Source organism: Grampus griseus, assembly GCF_964374135.1.
Source record: "Grampus griseus genome assembly, chromosome: 3".
Lineage (NCBI taxonomy): Eukaryota > Metazoa > Chordata > Mammalia > Artiodactyla > Delphinidae > Grampus > Grampus griseus.
The window spans coordinates 116,978,306-116,997,887 of NC_139019.1; the positions used below are offsets into that span (position 1 = coordinate 116,978,306).

A 19,582-nucleotide genomic window follows, 5' to 3' on the forward strand; every position below is an offset into this window, starting at 1 on the left:
GGTAACTTAGAGAACTGGTATTTTGAGTTATCCTCTACACAATTGGACTAAATGTTTAGAATAATTTACATAGTATAAATATTAAGCAATAGAACATTATAGAGTGTTAGCAATGGAGTAAACTTAATAAGGAGCCATTCAAAAATCTATTTCTAAAAGTCTAAAAAACTGTATTGCTAATAACCTACATATATGGATTTTTTTCTTGTTCATATACATAACATAGCGCTCTAATATGTTCTCTTAGATACCCATATCCAAGATAAAACTCTTCTTGGAATTCTAATTTGTAAAACCGAACCACCTTTAAAGAGCTAGTGGTCACACACAAAGAATATATAATGAAAGAATTAAAATTACACACACACACAATGGACCAATATGAAGGAATCAGGAAAGAAGCAATATAAGTGAAAGAAAGTACAAACGATAAACACACTTCCACTTTAAGCCACAGGATGTCGTTGTTCTCCAAGGAGAGGATTGTTTTAACCGGAAAAAAAATAAATAAATAACGATTATTCTCGCACCAGAAAGGCTCGCCACTGTTCCGGTGCTTTATAGACTATAAACACACCCATATTGTTAAGATCAGCTGGGATATCAGGAACAAAGACTCAGAAGGAAGGTCTCAAAAGGACTACATATTTCTACTCATGAAGTGTTTATTTACTAACCAGAAGCGAGTCACGATGTTAACTTCAGGACCAGAGGGGCAGGGAGCCTGGCTCCTGCTTCACTCGCTTCTGCTCCTCGCAGCCTGGGAGACAGGGAGCAGCCCGGTCCATTATTCGGTCCCCGAGGAAGCCAAACACGGCAGCTTCGTGGGCCGCATCGCCCAGGACCTGGGGCTGGAGCTGGCGGAGCTGGTGCCGCGTCTGTTCCGGGTGGCGTCCAAAGGCCGCGGGGACCTTCTGGAGGTAAATCTGCAGAATGGCATTTTGTTTGTGAATTCTCGGATCGACCGGGAGGAGCTGTGCGGGCGGAGCGCGGAGTGCAGCATCCACCTGGAGGTGATCGTGGACCGGCCGCTGCAGGTGTTCCATGTGGAGGTGGAAATAAAGGATATTAACGACAATCCGCCTGTATTCCCAGCGACACACAAAAATCTCTTTATTTCCGAAACTAGGCCTCTTGACTCTCATTTTTCACTAGAGGGCGCCTCCGATGCAGATATCGGGGCCAACGCTCTGCTGACTTACAGACTGAGCCCCAATGAGTATTTCTCTCTGGAAGTACCGACCAACGACGAGCAGGTAACACCGCTCGAACTAGTACTAAAAAAACCTTTAGACAGGGAAGTCACTTCAGAGCTTCTCTTGGTGCTCAAAGCAACGGATGAGGGCAAACCTGAGCTGACAGGCACTGTACAGTTAAACATCACAGTGCTGGATGCAAATGACAACGCCCCAGTGTTTGACAAAGCAGTTTATCGTATAAAATTACTGGAAAATGCAAGAAACGGTACACTGGTTATTAGACTTAACGCCTCGGATTTGGACGAGGGTTCAAACGGCCACATTCTTTATTCCTTTGCAACTGATGTCTCCTCTAATACAGAAGCCTCTTTTCGCATAGATGCAAACAGTGGAGAAATAAAAGTGAATGGAAAAATAGATTTTGAAGAAATTAAATTATGGAAACTTCAAATAGAAGCAGTTGACAAAGGAAACCCCCCAATGTTTGGTCACTGCACAATCTTGATAGAAGTCTTGGACATCAACGATAATGCCCCAGAGTTGCTAGTGACGTCACTGTTGCTTTCTATTCCAGAGGATGCTCCACCGGGGACTGTCATCGCTCTAATCAGTGTAACCGACCATGACGCCGGTGGCAATGCGCGGGTGACCTGCTCACTAACACCCCAAGTCCCCTTCAAACTGGTGTCCACCTTCAAGAATTACTATTCGCTAGTGCTGGACAGCGCCCTGGACCGAGAGAAAGTGTCGGAATATGCTCTAGTACTGATCGCGAGGGACGGGGGCTCGCCTTCTCTGTCGACCATGGCCAGCGTGTCCGTGGAGGTGGCCGACGTGAACGACAACGCGCCCGCGTTCGCGCAGCCCGAGTACACGGTGTTCGTGAAGGAGAACAACCCGCCCGGCTGCCACATCTTCACGGTGTCGGCGCGGGACGCGGACGCGCTGGAGAACGCGCTGGTGTCCTACTCGCTGGTGGAGCGGCGGGTGGGCGAGCGAGCGCTGTCGAGCTACGTGTCGGTGCACGCGGAGAGCGGCAAGGTGTACGCGCTGCAGCCGCTGGACCACGAGGAGCTGGAGCTGCTGCAGTTCCAGGTGAGCGCGCACGACGCGGGCGTGCCGCCTCTGGGCAGCAACGTGACGCTGCAGGTGTTCGTGCTGGACGAGAACGACAACGCACCCGCGCTGCTGCTGCCCAGGCCGGGCGGCGGGGCGGGCGCGTTGAGCCACCTGGTGGCTCGGTCGGTGGGCGCGGGCCACGTGGTGGCGAAGGTGCGCGCGGTGGACGCGGACTCGGGCTACAACGCGTGGCTGTCGTACGAGCTGCAGCCGGCGGCGGGTGGCGCGCGTAGCCCGTTCCGCGTGGGGCTGTACACGGGCGAGATCAGCACGACGCGCGCCCTGGACGAGGCGGACGCGCCACGCCATCGCCTGCTGGTGCTGGTGAAGGACCACGGCGAGCCGGCGCTGACGGCCACGGCCACCGTGCTGCTGTCGCTGGAGGACAGCGGCCAGGCGCCCAAGGCCTCTTCGCGGGCGTCGACGGGCGCCGCTGGCGCGGAGGCCGCTCTGGTGGATGTGAACGTGTACCTGATTATCGCCATCTGTGCGGTGTCCAGCCTGTTTGTGCTCACGCTGCTGCTGTACGCGGCGCTGCGGTGCTCGGCACCGCCCAGCGAGGGCGCGTGCGGGCCCGGGAAGCCCACGCTGGTGTACTCCAGCGCGATGGGGAGCTGGTCTTACTCGCAGCAGAGGCGGCAGCGGGTGTGCTCTGGGGAGGGGCCGCCCAAGGCAGATCTCATGGCCTTCAGCCCTAGTGTCCCTCCAGGTTCGAGTTCTGGAGATATTGGAGACCAACAGGAATTTTGCGAGAATGTAAGTACAGTAATTCTGAGATGTATCATGCCTCTTAATGTCAATCACATAGTAGTTCACTAACAAATTACTGTTAAGTCCATTGCTTCAGTTATTTGTTGTCTTTTTCTTGCGATGGTTTTTTCTAAAGCACAATGGAAGTACAGCCATTTTTATTACTTTTCACCACAGTCTTCTTGAATATACGGGGAATATTATTTAGTTGGAGAAATAATAATAATAGTAAAAATGAAATAGACTGCTAAAGCTTCCTGTAAATGAGCAAGGCTAAGTCAGCCAGGAAGGAGACAAGGATCACTGATGGGAAATGGAGGATGTGGGTGAGGCTCAAATCTTCTACTTCTCAATTTTGCAGCAAGTTTATTCTTCCTATTCATTTCCTTATTCTATTTGGTGTCCTCTACGCATTATGTTTATGCATTCAAAATTACCCTAATAATTCATAATTTGGTTTTTTGGGGTTTATACATGTGTACATTCTTACCTTCCTATAATCTATAAGCTTGTGTATTACTGACGGGCATGGGCTGTTAAGGTGGCCTCATTTTATAAATGATTTTGTTTCTTTATAATCAATGACATGCTTCTTTGAGAAAGTAGGTAGAATTTTAGCCTTTCCTTTGGGGATGATTTTACTTTTTTTGTCTTTAATCCCCTCATAATTTAAACTTATTTTCTTCATAGTCTTCAGCTGCTTCAGATAGACAACTTAAAATTTTTTCTAATGTAATGACAATTTTGCTAGTTGCCTGTTGAACGCATTGCTGCTCTCCTCCACATTAATTTCTGCTATCTTCTAATTTATTTGGAAAATTTATTTGAGCATTGACCATACTTATATTTCTTCCATTCATGGTACCTGTAATGAGGCTGTATGAAAATATTTTAGAGTGGGAAATTCACACTTCTTTGTGCTTTGAGGTTCAAAAGGGTCTTCCCATATAGGGGAATTGTGATACTTCTGCCTGTATTCACCAAGATGCCTGGTCTTCAAAATAACATTGCTCTAAATAATTTAAGCATAACAATCATGGAATATATATAAAGGCATTTCAATTTGACAATGGTGCTGTTGATCACATTTCAGTATTTAACATTGTGTACTCAAAATGTTTTTAACATTGAGTACTTTAGATATATTGATACAAACTCTTTTTTTGTCTCAATGCTATGTTCATGTGAATTGTTTTCTTTAAAGATATCACAGAGAACTTGAAATTAGAGCTGTAAGGGTGTGAATCAAATAATGTGGAAGTTTATTTTGTTCTTTTTGGCTCAAATGTACAAATTAGAGATTCTTTAATTGTACTGAATGGAGAAATAAATTATATATGATATATTTACATATGGGAGGAGAACCACGTTATAGATAGGGTAAAGTTAATAGAAATTCTGAGAAGGCTATTTTCTACCTAGAATGTAGGGTGACTTCCATGAAGATGAACATTAGGAAATCTTCAGAAAAGGAAAAGTCATATCCTAGTTTATGGTGCTGGAATTTTCTTCATTGATAGCTACAGAATAGAACAAGAGTAAACATTGGTCACTAATTATAATCAACCACCACTATTTGAGATATTTCTATTTGTAAGATATGGCATGAAGGGCTTAAAATACATAATTTCATTTAAGTCTTATAACAACTTGTAAAGTACATTTGACTATCCAAGTTCTAAAGATTAGATAAGAGATGTTGAGATGTTTATCTATCTTGTCCACTGCTATCCAGCTAGTACATGATGGAGATGATATTCAAATGCATATCTCTTAGATTTGAGAGCCATTCTTTAATTTATTGTAGAACTTTGTAGAGTAAATCTTTTATCTGATGAGGCATAGTTCTGGCTAGGAGAATCAAGCACAAGCTGTATACAGAGTAATCCTCCTTTCTGTTTTGCTTAGAAAAACCCTTCATGATTATCTTCATGGTTAACTTTGTACAATATCATAACTGAGATAGGAATTAAGATTTTTTTATGTTTATTTTTTTATGTTGCTAAGTGATTTTTTTTCTCAGAAGTTTCATGGACATCATTATCATTTGTCTTAGTGCCACATTGAGATAGGTTTTTACATTATTTGATCGGTAAATAATTAAGAGCTGTCTGCTAAGGACTATTGATCAGTTGTTTGGAAGTGATATAAATAAGCAGAATCATTTAATATATGAGGAAAATCAGAAGACTGAGGTCTGCAAAGTTCTTGCAGAACACCAAAGCCAAATAATACATGTGGAAATGACCTTGTTCTTTTTACACTGTGAATAAGAATAATGTTTTGACAAATATAAGCGGTAATATGATTATTTCTTGGATCCTGAACATCAGTGAAGGATCAATAATTGTTTCCAAAATTGTATACTTCAATAACAGCTTTAAAGGTGTATATTTCTCATGAAAATCTTTGAAAGTGTGTGGGTCTTTCAAGATTCAGGCTCCTTCAATCTTGTTGTCTGAGAGATTTGTGCCAATTGAACAAATGATCTGTGATCAAATAACTGTGTATACTTCAATAAGCCATGATAGCACAGAGTGAACATCACTGCGTATATTCTACAGTTTTGTAGACAGTACTTCTAATCTGTTAATTTTGAAGAACCTACTGGGTTTCCAAGAATGGCTTCAAGATCTATTTCTCTGTTTAATGTTTTCAATAAATAGTAGTACTAGACCTATTATGAAATAATAGTGGATGATGAGGACTGGTAGAACATTAAACCATGCACTCCAATACTTGACTATCAAGACATACAGCTGGAATTTAAGACTAACCAGATTGATTTAGAAAAGGTCAGGCACGAAGTTCCTTAGCCGTTTCAATCAATCTTACAAAATCAATGTTAACAACTATATCGATGTGACTTCTTGGCATTAGCCTATTGCCGGATCTCAGGCCCATCCCCAAAGATGAGTTCAAAGATATCATAATCTATTCTTTAGGAGCTAGCTGAGATAGTGATATCTGAAATAGCACAGCCAAAGTGCAAAAGTCGTGTCATTGGTTCATACAATATATCAAACTCTTTTACGAATTGGTGTTCATCCAATGTCACTTTATATACTTGCAAAATACCACATTTCTGGAAAGTAATTCCTAAATTAACAACTGGTTTTAATTCAGACATGTAATATCATCATCTCCCTTGGGTAAACATTCTCATGTTTATTTCTCTGCCTTTAAAGACTCCACATTGCATATAACATCTCATTCCCCAGTTTCCATAATGAAGTGGTTGGAGGCCTGTTGCTTCTTCCTTCTACAAAATAAATCTGACAGGCCTTGAACATCATGTTAAACCTACTGTTATCTAGCCTAATGTTATATTTTGAAAAGAGGCTCATATGAGTGGTTGTTTCATAGATGCATAACAGAATTCAGTGTCATAAAAGGTGATGAGCCTGCTTTGTTTGTTTTTTAAGAAATAATTTTTAATTGTCTTTAAAAAGAATTCTAGCAGAATAATAATATTGAGAAAAGAGTAAATTTGAAAAAAATGAAACAAGGTTTGAAATTAGCAATAGAATATATGTATGTGTTCAAGATAAAGGAAAATATTAACATACAAATAAATATACTAGTACTTTTTTCATTGTAATATTTTTAGATTCGACATGAACCATTAAAACCATACAACAAAATACTCAAGCTAGAGTGATACTTATTCTGAACCACTTTCTACTCTAAACTTCCACTGTACCCTCTTTTTTCCTCCTTAAATCCCAAGGTAATATGAAAAGATGAAGGACATGTAACTAAATTACAACTTCAGGCAATGAAAACTCACATCAACAATTCTGATTTTCTAGTTGGTATTTTATGAAATCGAATTTCCATTAGTGCTAATGGAAGTAATATGGAAGGTCATTTAGCATTTGGTTGAATTGTTTGATTATTTTCTATGATTTTTTAGCACAATATTAGGCACTTAGAGGCAATGTGATTAGAAGTCATTTCCCTTGTTTTGGATAAACTTACAATCTCAAACCCAAAATTCTTTTAAGACGAAATAGGTCAGCTATTTTCATGAATATGACTTGATAGATATACAAAAGCCAACGTTGGTGAGTGGAAATACCAATATGGCACAGAAATTTTCATGGTGATTTTTATTTCATTGAATGGTAAAAAGTTCATTCTATAGTTAAAAGACTACTTCTTTCATATATTGACACTATTACATAAAGTGTCATTTTGATATCTCTTATTATACTGTTAGCAATGCAACTTACATGAGAAAGCATATATGCCAAATATGTTTCATCTACATCAATAGACTTTTCTCATGAATTTTATGTTTTAAACTACCAAATTTGAAATATATTTTTGTTTTTCTTGTTGTTCTTCAATGCATATAAAGTTGTTTGTAACAGGAACACAATTAAATATAAATAATGATAAAGAATTAGAACTAATAAAAATATAAGTAGAAAGCAAGTGCACATAGATAAAAACACAATATGCAGACTTAAAGACTAAAGAAGTGTTATTAAAACTTCAAATTTGTCTTTGAGTTTCCTAGCAGCCAAAGTAACAAGGGTGACTAGAAGTAAAACAATTCAAATTTGATATTTTTATATGAGGAAATGTTTGAGTTTATTTTTTCATAATTTTTTCAATTGTAAAACTCTACATCAAACATAGGAACAAATATTTCAATTTGATGTTAATCAAGAATAAAATGCCATTTTCCATATACCATCAGTTTCAATATGACTTAAAATCTGATTTTTATTCCACAAATAAGCACTTTGGAAATATGATTTGGGGGGTAAAATAGCTTGAAACACGTGAACTTATTTTTTTCTCAAGTAAAATTCTGTGGTATTGGATGTAGTGTACAATACTCACAATTTCAGGCACAAGGTGTCGCTCTTTACTTGGAGGAAATAGTTCATTCAAGGGTTGGTCTGAGCAGCCAGGAACTCCGCATTTAAAGACTCCATCATGCCGGATGCTACCGTTAAAGGATCCTTTGAAACTTCTCAAAAATTCAGTAAGATTTTTAACCCAAAACTGGAGTCTATGGTACTGTAAATGTAAAGAATCTTATTTGGGAAGTCAATGTATGCAATGTTCGCGTCTGAAAGAAGGGGATTGGACACTGGGCGACTGCTGCTGTCGCTTCTGCTCCTCGCAGCCTGGGAGGAGGGGAGCGGCCAGGTCTACTACTCCATTCCCGAGGAGGCCAAACACGGCACCTTCGTGGGCCGCATCGCCCAGGACCTGGGGCTGGAGCTGACGGAGCTGGTGCCGCGCCTGTTCCGGGTGGCGTCCAAAGGCCGCGGGGACCTTCTGGAGGTAAATCTGCAGAATGGCATTTTGTTTGTGAATTCTCGGATCGACCGGGAGGAGCTGTGCGGGCGGAGCGCGGAGTGCAGCATCCACCTGGAGGTGATCGTGGACCGGCCGCTGCAGGTGTTCCATGTGGAGGTGGAAGTAAAGGATATTAACGATAATCCACCGGTGTTCTCTCTCAGAGAACAAAAGCTGCTGATTTCTGAATCTAAGCAACCTGACTCTCATTTTCCTCTAGAGGGAGCTTCTGATGCGGATATTGGAGAGAATGCTCAATTGACCTACAGACTAAGTCAAAATGAGCACTTTTCTTTAGAATTACCAACAAATAGTAAGCAGACTAAAAGGCTGTCACTTACATTAAAGAAGTCTCTGGATAGAGAGAAAATTGCGGAACTTAATTTACTATTAACGGCTGCAGACGGCGGGAAACCGGAGCTCACTGGCACTGTTCATCTCTTCGTCCGCGTCTTGGATATTAACGACAATGATCCGGAATTTGAACAATCAGAATACAAGGTGAGATTGATGGAAAACGCAGCTAAAGAAACTCTTGTGATAAAGTTAAACGCCACAGATCAAGATGAAGGAGTCAACGGGGAGGTGACATACTCCTTGATGTCGATTAAGCCCAATGGAAAACGTTTATTTACACTACATGAAAACAGTGGAGAAGTAAGGGTCAATGGAACTTTAGACTATGAAGAAAACAAGGTTTATGAAATTGATGTACAGGCTACAGATAAGGGGAATCCCCCAATGGCAGGTCACTGTACAGTCTGGGTCGAAATCTTAGATGCCAATGATAACGCCCCTGAAGTCACTGTGACTTCCCTGTCTCTTCCAGTGCGGGAGGACACTCAGCCAAGCACGGTCATTGCGCTGATCAGTGTATCTGATCGCGACTCTGGTGCCAACGGACAGGTGATCTGTTCTCTAACGCCCAACGTTCCCTTCAAGATCATGTCCACGTTCAAGAACTATTACTCACTAGTGCTGGACAGCGCCCTGGACCGCGAGAGCATGTCTGTCTATAAACTGGTGGTTAGAGCGCGGGACGGGGGCTCGCCTTCCCTGTCGGCCACAGCCAGCCTGTCCGTGGAGGTGGCCGACGTGAACGACAACGCGCCCGCGTTCGCGCAGCCCGAGTACACGGTGTTCGTGAAGGAGAACAACCCGCCCGGCTGCCACATCTTCACGGTGTCGGCGCGGGACGCGGACGCGCAGGAGAACGCGCTGGTGTCCTACTCGCTGGTGGAGCGGCGGGTGGGCGAGCGAGCGCTGTCGAGCTACGTGTCGGTGCACGCGGAGAGCGGCAAGGTGTACGCGCTGCAGCCGCTGGACCACGAGGAGCTGGAGCTGCTGCAGTTCCAGGTGAGCGCGCACGACGCGGGCGTGCCGCCTCTGGGCAGCAACGTGACGCTGCAGGTGTTCGTGCTGGACGAGAACGACAACGCGCCCGCGCTGCTGCTGCCCAGGCCGGGCGGCGGGGCGGGCGCGTTGAGCCAGTTGGTGGCTCGGTCGGTGGGCGCGGGCCACGTGGTGGCGAAGGTGCGCGCGGTGGACGCGGACTCGGGCTACAACGCGTGGCTGTCGTACGAGCTGCAGCCGGTGGCGGGTGGCGCGCGCAGCCCGTTCCGCGTGGGGCTGTACACAGGCGAGATCAGCACGACGCGCGCCCTGGACGAGGCGGACGCGCCGCACCAGCGCCTGCTGGTGCTGGTGAAGGACCACGGCGAGCCGGCGCTGACGGCCACGGCCACCGTGCTGCTGTCGCTGGAGGACAGCGGCCAGGCGCCCAAGGCCTCTTCGCGGGCGTCGACCGGCGCCGCTGGAGCGGAGACGGCGTTAGTGGATGTGAACGTGTACCTGATCATCGCCATCTGCGCAGTGTCCAGCCTGTTTGTGCTCACGCTGCTGCTGTACACGGCGCTGCGGTGCTCGGCGCCGCCCAGCGAGGGCGCGTGCGGGCCCGGGAAGCCCACGCTGGTGTACTCCAGCGCGGTGGGGAGCTGGTCTTACTCGCAGCAGAGGCGGCAGCGGGTGTGCTCTGGGGAGGGGCCGCCCAAGACAGACCTCTTGGCCTTCAGCCCCAGCCTTCCTCCCAGTCTGGATAGAGAAGTCGGAGAGGAAAGGCAGGAGGCAGGATCAAATCAACCTGGGCAGGTGAGTTCTATAGATTCCCCCCTTTTGAAGTCGCTGTTAAAATTTTTTAAATTCCAGTTTGTTTCAAAAAACATTTTAATGATGCTCTATACTTTGAGTATCATTTTAAAGAACAACGTTTGTTCGTGAAATGCCAGTGATACACATATACAATTTTAATCATATGAGGTATTAGGTTGTTTAGCCAATAAATATCCTATTTCTCCTAATGTTTTGTTAGAACATGTTTAAGAAAATGTAAGAATGACGTTCCTGTTATTTGATCTGTGTCACTTCATTTCAACTCTAACCCTAAGTAGTGTAGATAATCACTGTGGATTATTTCAATTTTACTTATCCTCTTTGTTTTTTAACAGGCTTTTGTCTTGATATTTTCACATTATTAGATCACTGACTTTTCTCACTTCAGGCTTGTATCAAAATTTTGACACTCTGTTAATTTGTTTTGAAGGGGTTTTCCTTTCTTTTTCTATGGTTTTAAACATTTATTGTCCATTGAATAATCTTTAGTTTTTCCTCTACCAATAAGATAAAACCTGTTTCCATATTACTTGCAGTAAAAAAATACAGCCTTTTGTTCTAGTATGCTTATTTCATTGAAATAATATAACTAAAAGTTCTGTCCATTTTTAATTTTGTTCCATGAAGTGGGGAGAGATTTATGTACTATGTACTGAAAGAGAACTTCCAGGTTTATGCTTCCAAAGTAACTAGGCAAATAAAATCATTCATATTCCTCAATCAAGTTATTCAAATTTGCTAAAGGCATGCATATAGGATTATAATATCTGCAATATATGCTAGCTGGCATTATTTCTTATGTTTCTGGATTTATGTGGAAAGAAGAAGTTAACTCTGTCAAAGTGAAGCCTATTGACATTTATCAATTTCATTCATCTCACATTTTAAAATTGAACTATAGTTGATTTACAATGTTGTGTTAATTTCTGCTGTACAGCAAAGTGATTCAGACATATATATATATTTATATTCTTTTCCATTATGTATCATAGGATACTGAATATAGTTCTCTGTCAGTCCCATTTTTTTATGCATTCCGTATATAATAGCTTACATCTGCTAACCTCAACTCCCTCATCTAACATTTTAAATTCCCTATCTTTAAATGCTTTATCGCTGGTGTTTGTAAAATTTTCTTTCCATGTGGTTTAACCACATCTGAAGATTCTAGCAAAGATCATTTACCTCTAGGTCATCCTTCTAATTCAGTGGTTCTTAGCCACTTGTAGGATGGTGGAATCACTGACCTATTTGAGAATCTGATGAGAGTCATATATGGCCATTCTCCCCTTAAAATTACACAGCATACCACTTAGCATAATATTCAAGGATCCCATGCTGAAGCTCATTCTTGGACCTCTGTTTATGAAACTTTGTTTCTCAATATTAATTGTCTAAAAACATTCTTTATTCCAAATTAGGCAACAAGAATAAAATATGAAATATTTCAGACTCAAAAGTGATTAAACCATCATATCACTTATGAAATTTTGTAAATATAAATACATGTGGATGTTAGGTAGGACATACATTATAACCCATTTCCCAATGAAGTTCTTGGAATGACTGAACGTCATTTAAATTTAATAAAATGAAATTGGAATTTTTTTTACATCTTTATTGGAGTATAATTGCTTTACAGTGGTGTGTTAGTTTCTGCTTCATAACAAAGTGAATCAGTTATACATATACTTATGTTCCCATATCTCTTCCCTCTTGCATCTCCCTCCCTCCCACCCTCCCTATCCCACCCCTCCAGGCCGTCACAAAGCACGGAGCTGATCTCCCTGTGCTATGCGGCTGCTTCCCACTAGCTATCTGCCTTACATTTGGTAGTGTATATATGTGAAATTGGAATGTTTTAAGTAAAGGTTAAAATTTTGCAAATCATTACTTTTACACAGTACATAAGTAATCAATGCACATTTTAGATAATTCCAAATTATGTGGATTAATTTCTATGGTACAAATTTAGTGTCTTTTATACTTATTTTTAATTTCAGGATTACATTCTATGATGTAAAATTGTAATTTCATCCTATTTTGTAATTTGGTTGTTTAAGTATTAAGCTAAATTTAGATGTTCCTATCTGTTTAATAATTTAATTATGTCTAACAGTGTGTGAGGACTACCTACACACTACAATAAGGTTGCTTACCAATTATGGTACATTGACTATTTTTGAAAATGGAAGATATAAAATGAAGAAGCTTGATGGTGATAGACAATTTAAATAGTCCAGTAGCATCAAAATTCAAATATGTTTTTCATTAATTAAGAGCCAGTGTGGTAGTTGATTTAAGTTATTTTATACTTGTAGAACCATTCTTGGTTATTATTTTCTGGTTCTATAAAGATTTAATTTCTCAGTTTCCTTTATTATATGTAGAAGGAATGGTGATAACTTATTGGTTTAAAGATTTTGATTTGAATTTAAATGAGCTTATAAATAATATATTTACTTGTTCACAACTAGCTGTGGGATCTTATCTGTGTTTTGTTTTCCCTTAAAGCTGGTCTTGAATTAATGAATAAAATTATGAAGTCTTTTTATTCTCCCTTGAATCATAGTCACCATTGTGATTTTCTGAAGAGAAGCATATTCCGTGTAACTACTAACTGGCCTGAAAGGAAAGATTTAGATGGAAACTAAATGGTCATTATGAAGTTCATATTTTTTTGACTTTTGTCAATGAGATTGGGCTCCAAAACATTTCACGTGATCTTTTTCATATTAGTGCTCTACTGCCACTTCAGAATACTATGAAATTTGGAGGCTTTGATTCAACATTTTACAGGAAAATCCTTTACTCCTGCTAGAGTAAAATATTCCAGAATCCATACCGAAGCTTCATTTTTTCAACATATTATGTGAATGAGGGCAGTTGTATGAAAAGTAATCACATTTGAGTATCAAGGAACCGAAAACATCTTCCATATTTATGATGAATTATAGTATTCACCAGGTTTATGAATAAAATAATTTATATGAATGAAATATTTGTTTCTTTTCCTTTACTAGATGAGGGAATTCTTGGCTTTCTCCTAAAGTCTTAGAATGAAGTGCTTTTGAAGGATGAAAATCATTACAAATGTGAATTGTAAGCAATATAAGGGCAGAGGTGATGTATATTATTCTTTATTTTATTGGCCATGATAGCTAAGGAGTAGGTTCTGACATGCCACATTTCAATGATTATTTTATGATCGACTTTGAAGCAGACTATTTTTAAAACTGAAGTATAATAGAATTATTGTGCTTTGTTACAAATATCATGTATATTAAATAAATAGGCATTTACAAATGATCCATGAAAATATCCAAAAAGTCGAAATAGATTTAAAGTGAACCAAAAAGTGGCTAAACCAAAAAGAACCTCAGGATCTTTCTTGTACTTACATAATCAGTCACATGATGTCGCTGTACACTCAAAAGGTGAAAAGGGAAAACTTTCTCCACGCCCAGATTTCAACCATCCACAGAATAATCGACTCCATACTGACAGGAATGCTGGGTAAATTTTACTAAATATATACTTACAGAAGGGGAGACTGGTCATAAATGTTGGCAGGCGAGCTATCTCTTAAAACTGACAGTCTCACCTCAGAGATCTCTTTGTCTGCAATGGAGTTTTCCTGGCGAGGAGGCTTCGAAGCTCGGCGCCTGCTGCTCTCGCTTCTGCTCCTCGCAGCCTGGGAGACGGGGAGCGGCCAGGTCCATTATTCGGTCTCTGAGGAAGCCAAACACGGCAGCTTCGTGGGCCGCATCGCCCAGGACCTGGGGCTGGAGCTGGCGGAGCTGGTGCCGCGTCTGTTCCGGGTGGCGTCCAAAGGCCGCGGGGACCTTCTGGAGGTAAATCTGCAGAATGGCATTTTGTTTGTGAATTCTCGGATCGACCGGGAGGAGCTGTGCGGGCGGAGCGCGGAGTGCAGCATCCACCTGGAGGTGATCGTGAACCGGCCGCTGCAGGTGTTCCATGTGGAGGTGGAGGTGAAGGACATTAATGATAACCCGCCGGTGTTCAGAGGAGAACAAAAGGTACTTATTTCTGAATCTGCTCCTCTGGACTCTCGTTTTCCTCTAGAGGGCGCTTCCGATGCGGATATCGGCCTAAACTCTCTTGTGACCTATAGGTTAAGTCTAAATGAGTATTTTACTCTTAAAGTAATAACGAAAACCGATAAAAGTGTATTGCCTGAACTCATTCTTCGGAAGTCATTGGATAGAGAAGAAATGCCAGAACTTAATATATTGCTGACCGCTCTGGATGGCGGTAAACCCGAACTAACAGGATCTGTTCAGATTCAAATAACCATCCTGGATGTTAATGACAACGCTCCTGAGTTTGATACGCCTGGCTATAAAGTAGTGCTGTTTGAAAATATCCCAAACAACACCAGAGTGATTCAACTAAACGCTTCTGATCTAGACGAAGGACCAAATAGAGAAATTTCCTATGGAATCAGAATGATTCTGCCAGTGAGTGAGAAATGTATGTTTTCAATAAATGCAGAAACAGGTGAAATTAGGATTTATGGTAAACTGGATTTTGAAGAGAATAATGAGTATGAAATTCAGGTTAACGCTATTGATAAAGGGATTCCTTCTATGGCAGGTCACTGCACGGTCCTGGTGGAAGTTCTGGACCTGAATGACAATACCCCCGAGGTAATGATCACTTCGCTCTCGCTCCCAGTGCGAGAGGACGCTCAGGTGGGCACCGTCATCGCCTTGATCAGCGTGTCCGACCGCGACTCCGGCGCCAACGGGCGGGTGACCTGCTCACTAACACCCCAGGTCCCCTTCAAGCTGGTGTCCACCTTCAAGAAGTACTATTCGCTGGTACTTGACAGCGCCTTGGATCGCGAGAATACGGCGAACTATGAGGTGGTAGTGACAGCGCGGGACGCGGGCTCGCCTTCCCTGTCGGCCACAGCCAGCGTGTTCGTGGAGGTGGCCGACGTGAACGACAACGCGCCTGCGTTCGCGCAGCCCGAGTACACGGTGTTCGTGAAGGAGAACAACCCGCCCGGCTGCCACATCTTCACGGTGTCGGCTCGGGACGCGGACGCGCAGGCGAATGCGCTGGTGTCCTACTCGCTGGTGGAGCGGCGGGTGGGCGAGCGAGCGCTGTCGAGCTACGTGTCGGTGCACGCGGAGAGCGGCAAGGTGTACGCGCTGCAGCCGCTGGACCACGAGGAGCTGGAGCTGCTGCAGTTCCAGGTGAGCGCGCGCGACGCGGGCGTGCCGCCGCTGGGCAGCAACGTGACGCTGCAGATGTTCGTGCTGGACGAGAACGACAACGCGCCCGCGCTGCTGCTGCCTGGGCCGGGCGGCGGGGCGGGCGCGCTGAGCCAGCTGGTGGCTCGGTCGGTGGGCGCGGGCCACGTGGTGGCGAAGGTGCGCGCGGTGGACGCGGACTCGGGCTACAACGCGTGGCTGTCGTACGAGCTGCAGCCGGCGGCGGGTGGCGCGCGCAGCCCGTTCCGCGTGGGGCTGTACACGGGCGAGATCAGCACGACGCGCGCCCTGGACGAGGCGGACGCGCCGCGCCATCGCCTGCTGGTGCTGGTGAAGGACCACGGCGAGCCGGCGCTGACGGCCACGGCCACCGTGCTGCTGTCGCTAGAGGACAGCGGCCAGGCGCCCAAGGCCTCTACACGGGCGTCGACGGGCGCCGCTGGCGCGGAGGCCGCTCTGGTGGATGTGAACGTGTACCTGATCATCGCCATCTGCGCGGTGTCCAGCCTGTTGGTGCTCACGCTGCTGCTGTACACGGCGCTGCGGTGCTCGGCGCCGCCCAGCGAAGGCGCGTGCGGGCCCGGGAAGCCCACGCTGGTGTACTCCAGCGCTGTGGGGAGCTGGTCTTACTCGCAGCAGAGGCGGCAGCGGGTGTGCTCTGGGGAGGGGCCCCCCAAGGCAGATCTCATGGCCTTCAGTCCCTGTCTTCAACCGTCAGGAGAAGATTGTTTAAGTCCTTCTAGTGAAGTAAGTCCTTGATATCTTTCAAGTATATTAGTCATTTTGAACTTTTCGTGTATTAGACCAACTTTTCAAGTAATATTAAATAATGGGATAAAGATGAAATGGAAGCCATGGATCTCCACATTAAAAATTTTTCTCATTCTATAATTTTTCATATTATCTATGAATGGTTCGCCTTGAAAGATATAAGTACGTTTGAGTAAAAACTGTCTAGGTTCTGATAACTCAAATTTATTTTTAATTTGTACTTAATTTCATGATTAAAGAAAATTTGCAAGGTTAGTGCAGAGAGTTCCCAGATATCATTAACTGGATTCCTTTACTGCTCTTTATGTGCATAGGCTTGTAAAATAGCCTTGTTGTCCACCAATCTAATTCCAGTAAATCTCCTTTTGAGTATTATAACAATAATAAAAATTATGTTATTATTGCTAAGATGAATAATTTTATGTTATTCCCATGGAGTGCCTTCTTTCTTTCAATTGGGATTGGCTACAGTATTGTTCTTATTTACATAAATATAATAACATTAAAATATTATAATATCCATCTAAAGCAGGATACACCTTATTTTTTATTTTTTATTTTTTGCGGTACGCGGGCCTCTCACTGTTGTGGCCTCTCCCGTTGCGGAGCACAGGCTCCGGACGCACAGGCTCAGCGGCCATGGCTCACGGGCCCAGCCGCTCCACGGCATGTGGGATCCTTCTGGACCGGGGCACGAACCCACGTCCCCTGCATCGGCAGGCGAACTCTCAACCACTGTGCCACCAGGGAAGCCCCAGTATACACCTTATAATTGGTGGTTTATAATAATTTACTTGCCTTTTTTTCTTGGTAGCACACAAGTAATGGTGCATCTTACAATTAATAACATTTCTTTGATTCAATAAAACATAAGAGTACTTATTGGTCCCCTATTATTTTCCAGGACCTGTTCTAGGATCTTTAATTGTATTATCTTATTTAGTTATCATATCACTCTTATGGTGCAGGTACAATATCTATCATCGGAATTTTACTTTAAGAAGTCTGAAACTTAAGCCACATAGACTGTGCAAAGTGGCTCAAACTCAGTTTTGAAGGATCATCAACTCATTATGGCGTACTACTGCTCTGACACAATTATCAGGTGAATCTTCTAAAGTGCATTTTACATCTTGTAACTTTCTTCCACACAAAGCCTTTCCATAGTGTCTTTTAGTGAGAGGGAAAGAAGCAAGTAAAGAGGGAGATACTGAAGATGAGACAGGCAGAGAAAGAATGAAGACAAAGATGGAAAATATGAAAGAGAATAGAATAGAGAAAAAAATAAGAGCATAGGGTTGGCCATAAAAGTGGGGTGACTTTTCCTTAGTAGGGAATGAGTAATAGAGAATATAAAGAAAAATGTTGACATAAGAAGAGAACCATTGAGTTCATATTTGATGACTTTTATCTCTGGGTAAATCATCTGAGAAACAGGTTGTGGGAATGAGACTGGGAATTTGAGAAGAGAGAAGAAAATATGGAAGAATCTCTGTAGGCAGGAATTATGAATTCACTTGAGGGCTCAAGTGAGGTAAAGGTGAGAGTAAACTTGTAGAGAATATAGTAATCCTGGTTAAGTGACTAACACACTGAGAAGCTCAGTAGAAGGAATGGAGAAAACGGATAGTTAGGCTGTGTGTTGGAAGCTAAAGAAAATGTTAGAGGGGTGCTATAAGTAGGTGTGTGCCTTTAGGGTGTCTGGAAGGGCATGTTTTAAATGGTTGACTGTGTAGTCTAGGTTAGGTGGAGAGATAAATGAGACAGGTAGGGCCTGATAGACAAGAACAATTAGAACCAAAAAATGATTCCCATTATAAGAGTAAAGGTATGTTAATAAAAGTAATGGAGCAATGAGGAGGATGAGGGCGAGAGAATACCAAATGCTCTACTCACATTTTCAGAGGGGAGCAAAGATTCAGAAATGAACCCAACTCTTATTTCCTGCAGAGTTGTGCACAAAACAGGCAAGAGAATTATTGGGGCTATGTTCTTTCTTTCCTAGCCCTATTTGGCCTGGATCTTGGTAACTTGGTAAAGATAGGTACAGTATTAGATAAAAGTAAGAGCCCCTTCCTTTCTTCCTTGCTAGAGATGTGTTACCATCTGTATCTACCTGTTGTTACTTGGAAAAGCAGTCAGTTTAAATGATAGTAGGACTTTCTCCAGTGATGGTGTAAGATACGGAGAAAGAAGAGGGAAATTTAACCTATTGGTAGTAATTTCATTTCTAGCAAATACATAATATACTAGTTCTTGGCACGTTTTATACAAAGAGAATCCAGAACTTTAAAGAATCGTTATATCTAAATGGTCTACATTGTGTGTTTATGTACACACACACGCACATACAAACTCATACGCACATTGATGGACATTTCCTTCGAATACAAATATTTTATCCAAATTTCACAGTCATATTTGGGGGAATTTATAAATATTGTGTTTATTTAAAATCTTGTATATCAGTTACCGAATTTCCACATTCATCTGTTTTATTCTTATGTGATTCGTTATGTTTCCATTTTGAGTCAAGGGAGTTGTGTGAATAGATCTCAAAAATATTACAGGAAAAGGACATTCCCACCCAAATCTACAAAGCTGTGCAGAACTAGAGTCTGAGTTCTAAAAGCAAATGTAGAATATTACCTCTTTTTACAAATTCTGCACCACGTTTTACACATGCAAAAATGTACTTGTGGAAAGATGGAACTCATAAACCAATTTCAACTAGCATCCAGTGCTGAGCAGAATACAGTGATTTACTGTTGCTGGAAAGAAAAACATTTAATCTTCCATTACGTATTTGCAATGAAAAATGTCACGAAATGCAAGAAAAAAAAACAACCCTACATCAACCGAAAATATGGACCGAGTTATTTTTACACTTACACATTCATGCGCATGGTGTCGCTCTTCACTGAGAACAATTCCTCGAAGAAAGCGCCTCCCCTCTTTCCTCCCCGCAGAAAATTTGGCAGATAGTGGAAAACCTCTAGTGAATTCTCCCGC

The 19,582-nt window shown here is 42.6% G+C and overlaps 1 protein-coding gene across 6 annotated transcripts in view; it reads left to right on the top strand.

Moving 5' to 3' along the window:
• LOC309819592 (protocadherin alpha-C2) overlaps window positions 1-19,582 on the top strand; it is a gene marked incomplete at its 5' end in the record, with an annotated part of 157,208 nt that overhangs the window by 45,238 nt on the left and 92,388 nt on the right. The window contains one exon of one of the 6 annotated variants that reach the window (XM_082649927.1): window positions 693-3,074. The exons of 3 other annotated variants lie outside the window; for them this stretch is intronic. In XM_082649927.1, coding sequence (XP_082506053.1) covers window positions 693-3,074 — 2,382 coding nt within the window. Of the gene's footprint in view, window positions 1-692; window positions 3,075-8,144; window positions 10,536-14,182; window positions 16,547-19,582 lie in introns of those variants that run through there. 2 more of the 6 variants (XM_082649925.1, XM_082649928.1) reach the window with 2 other exon arrangements.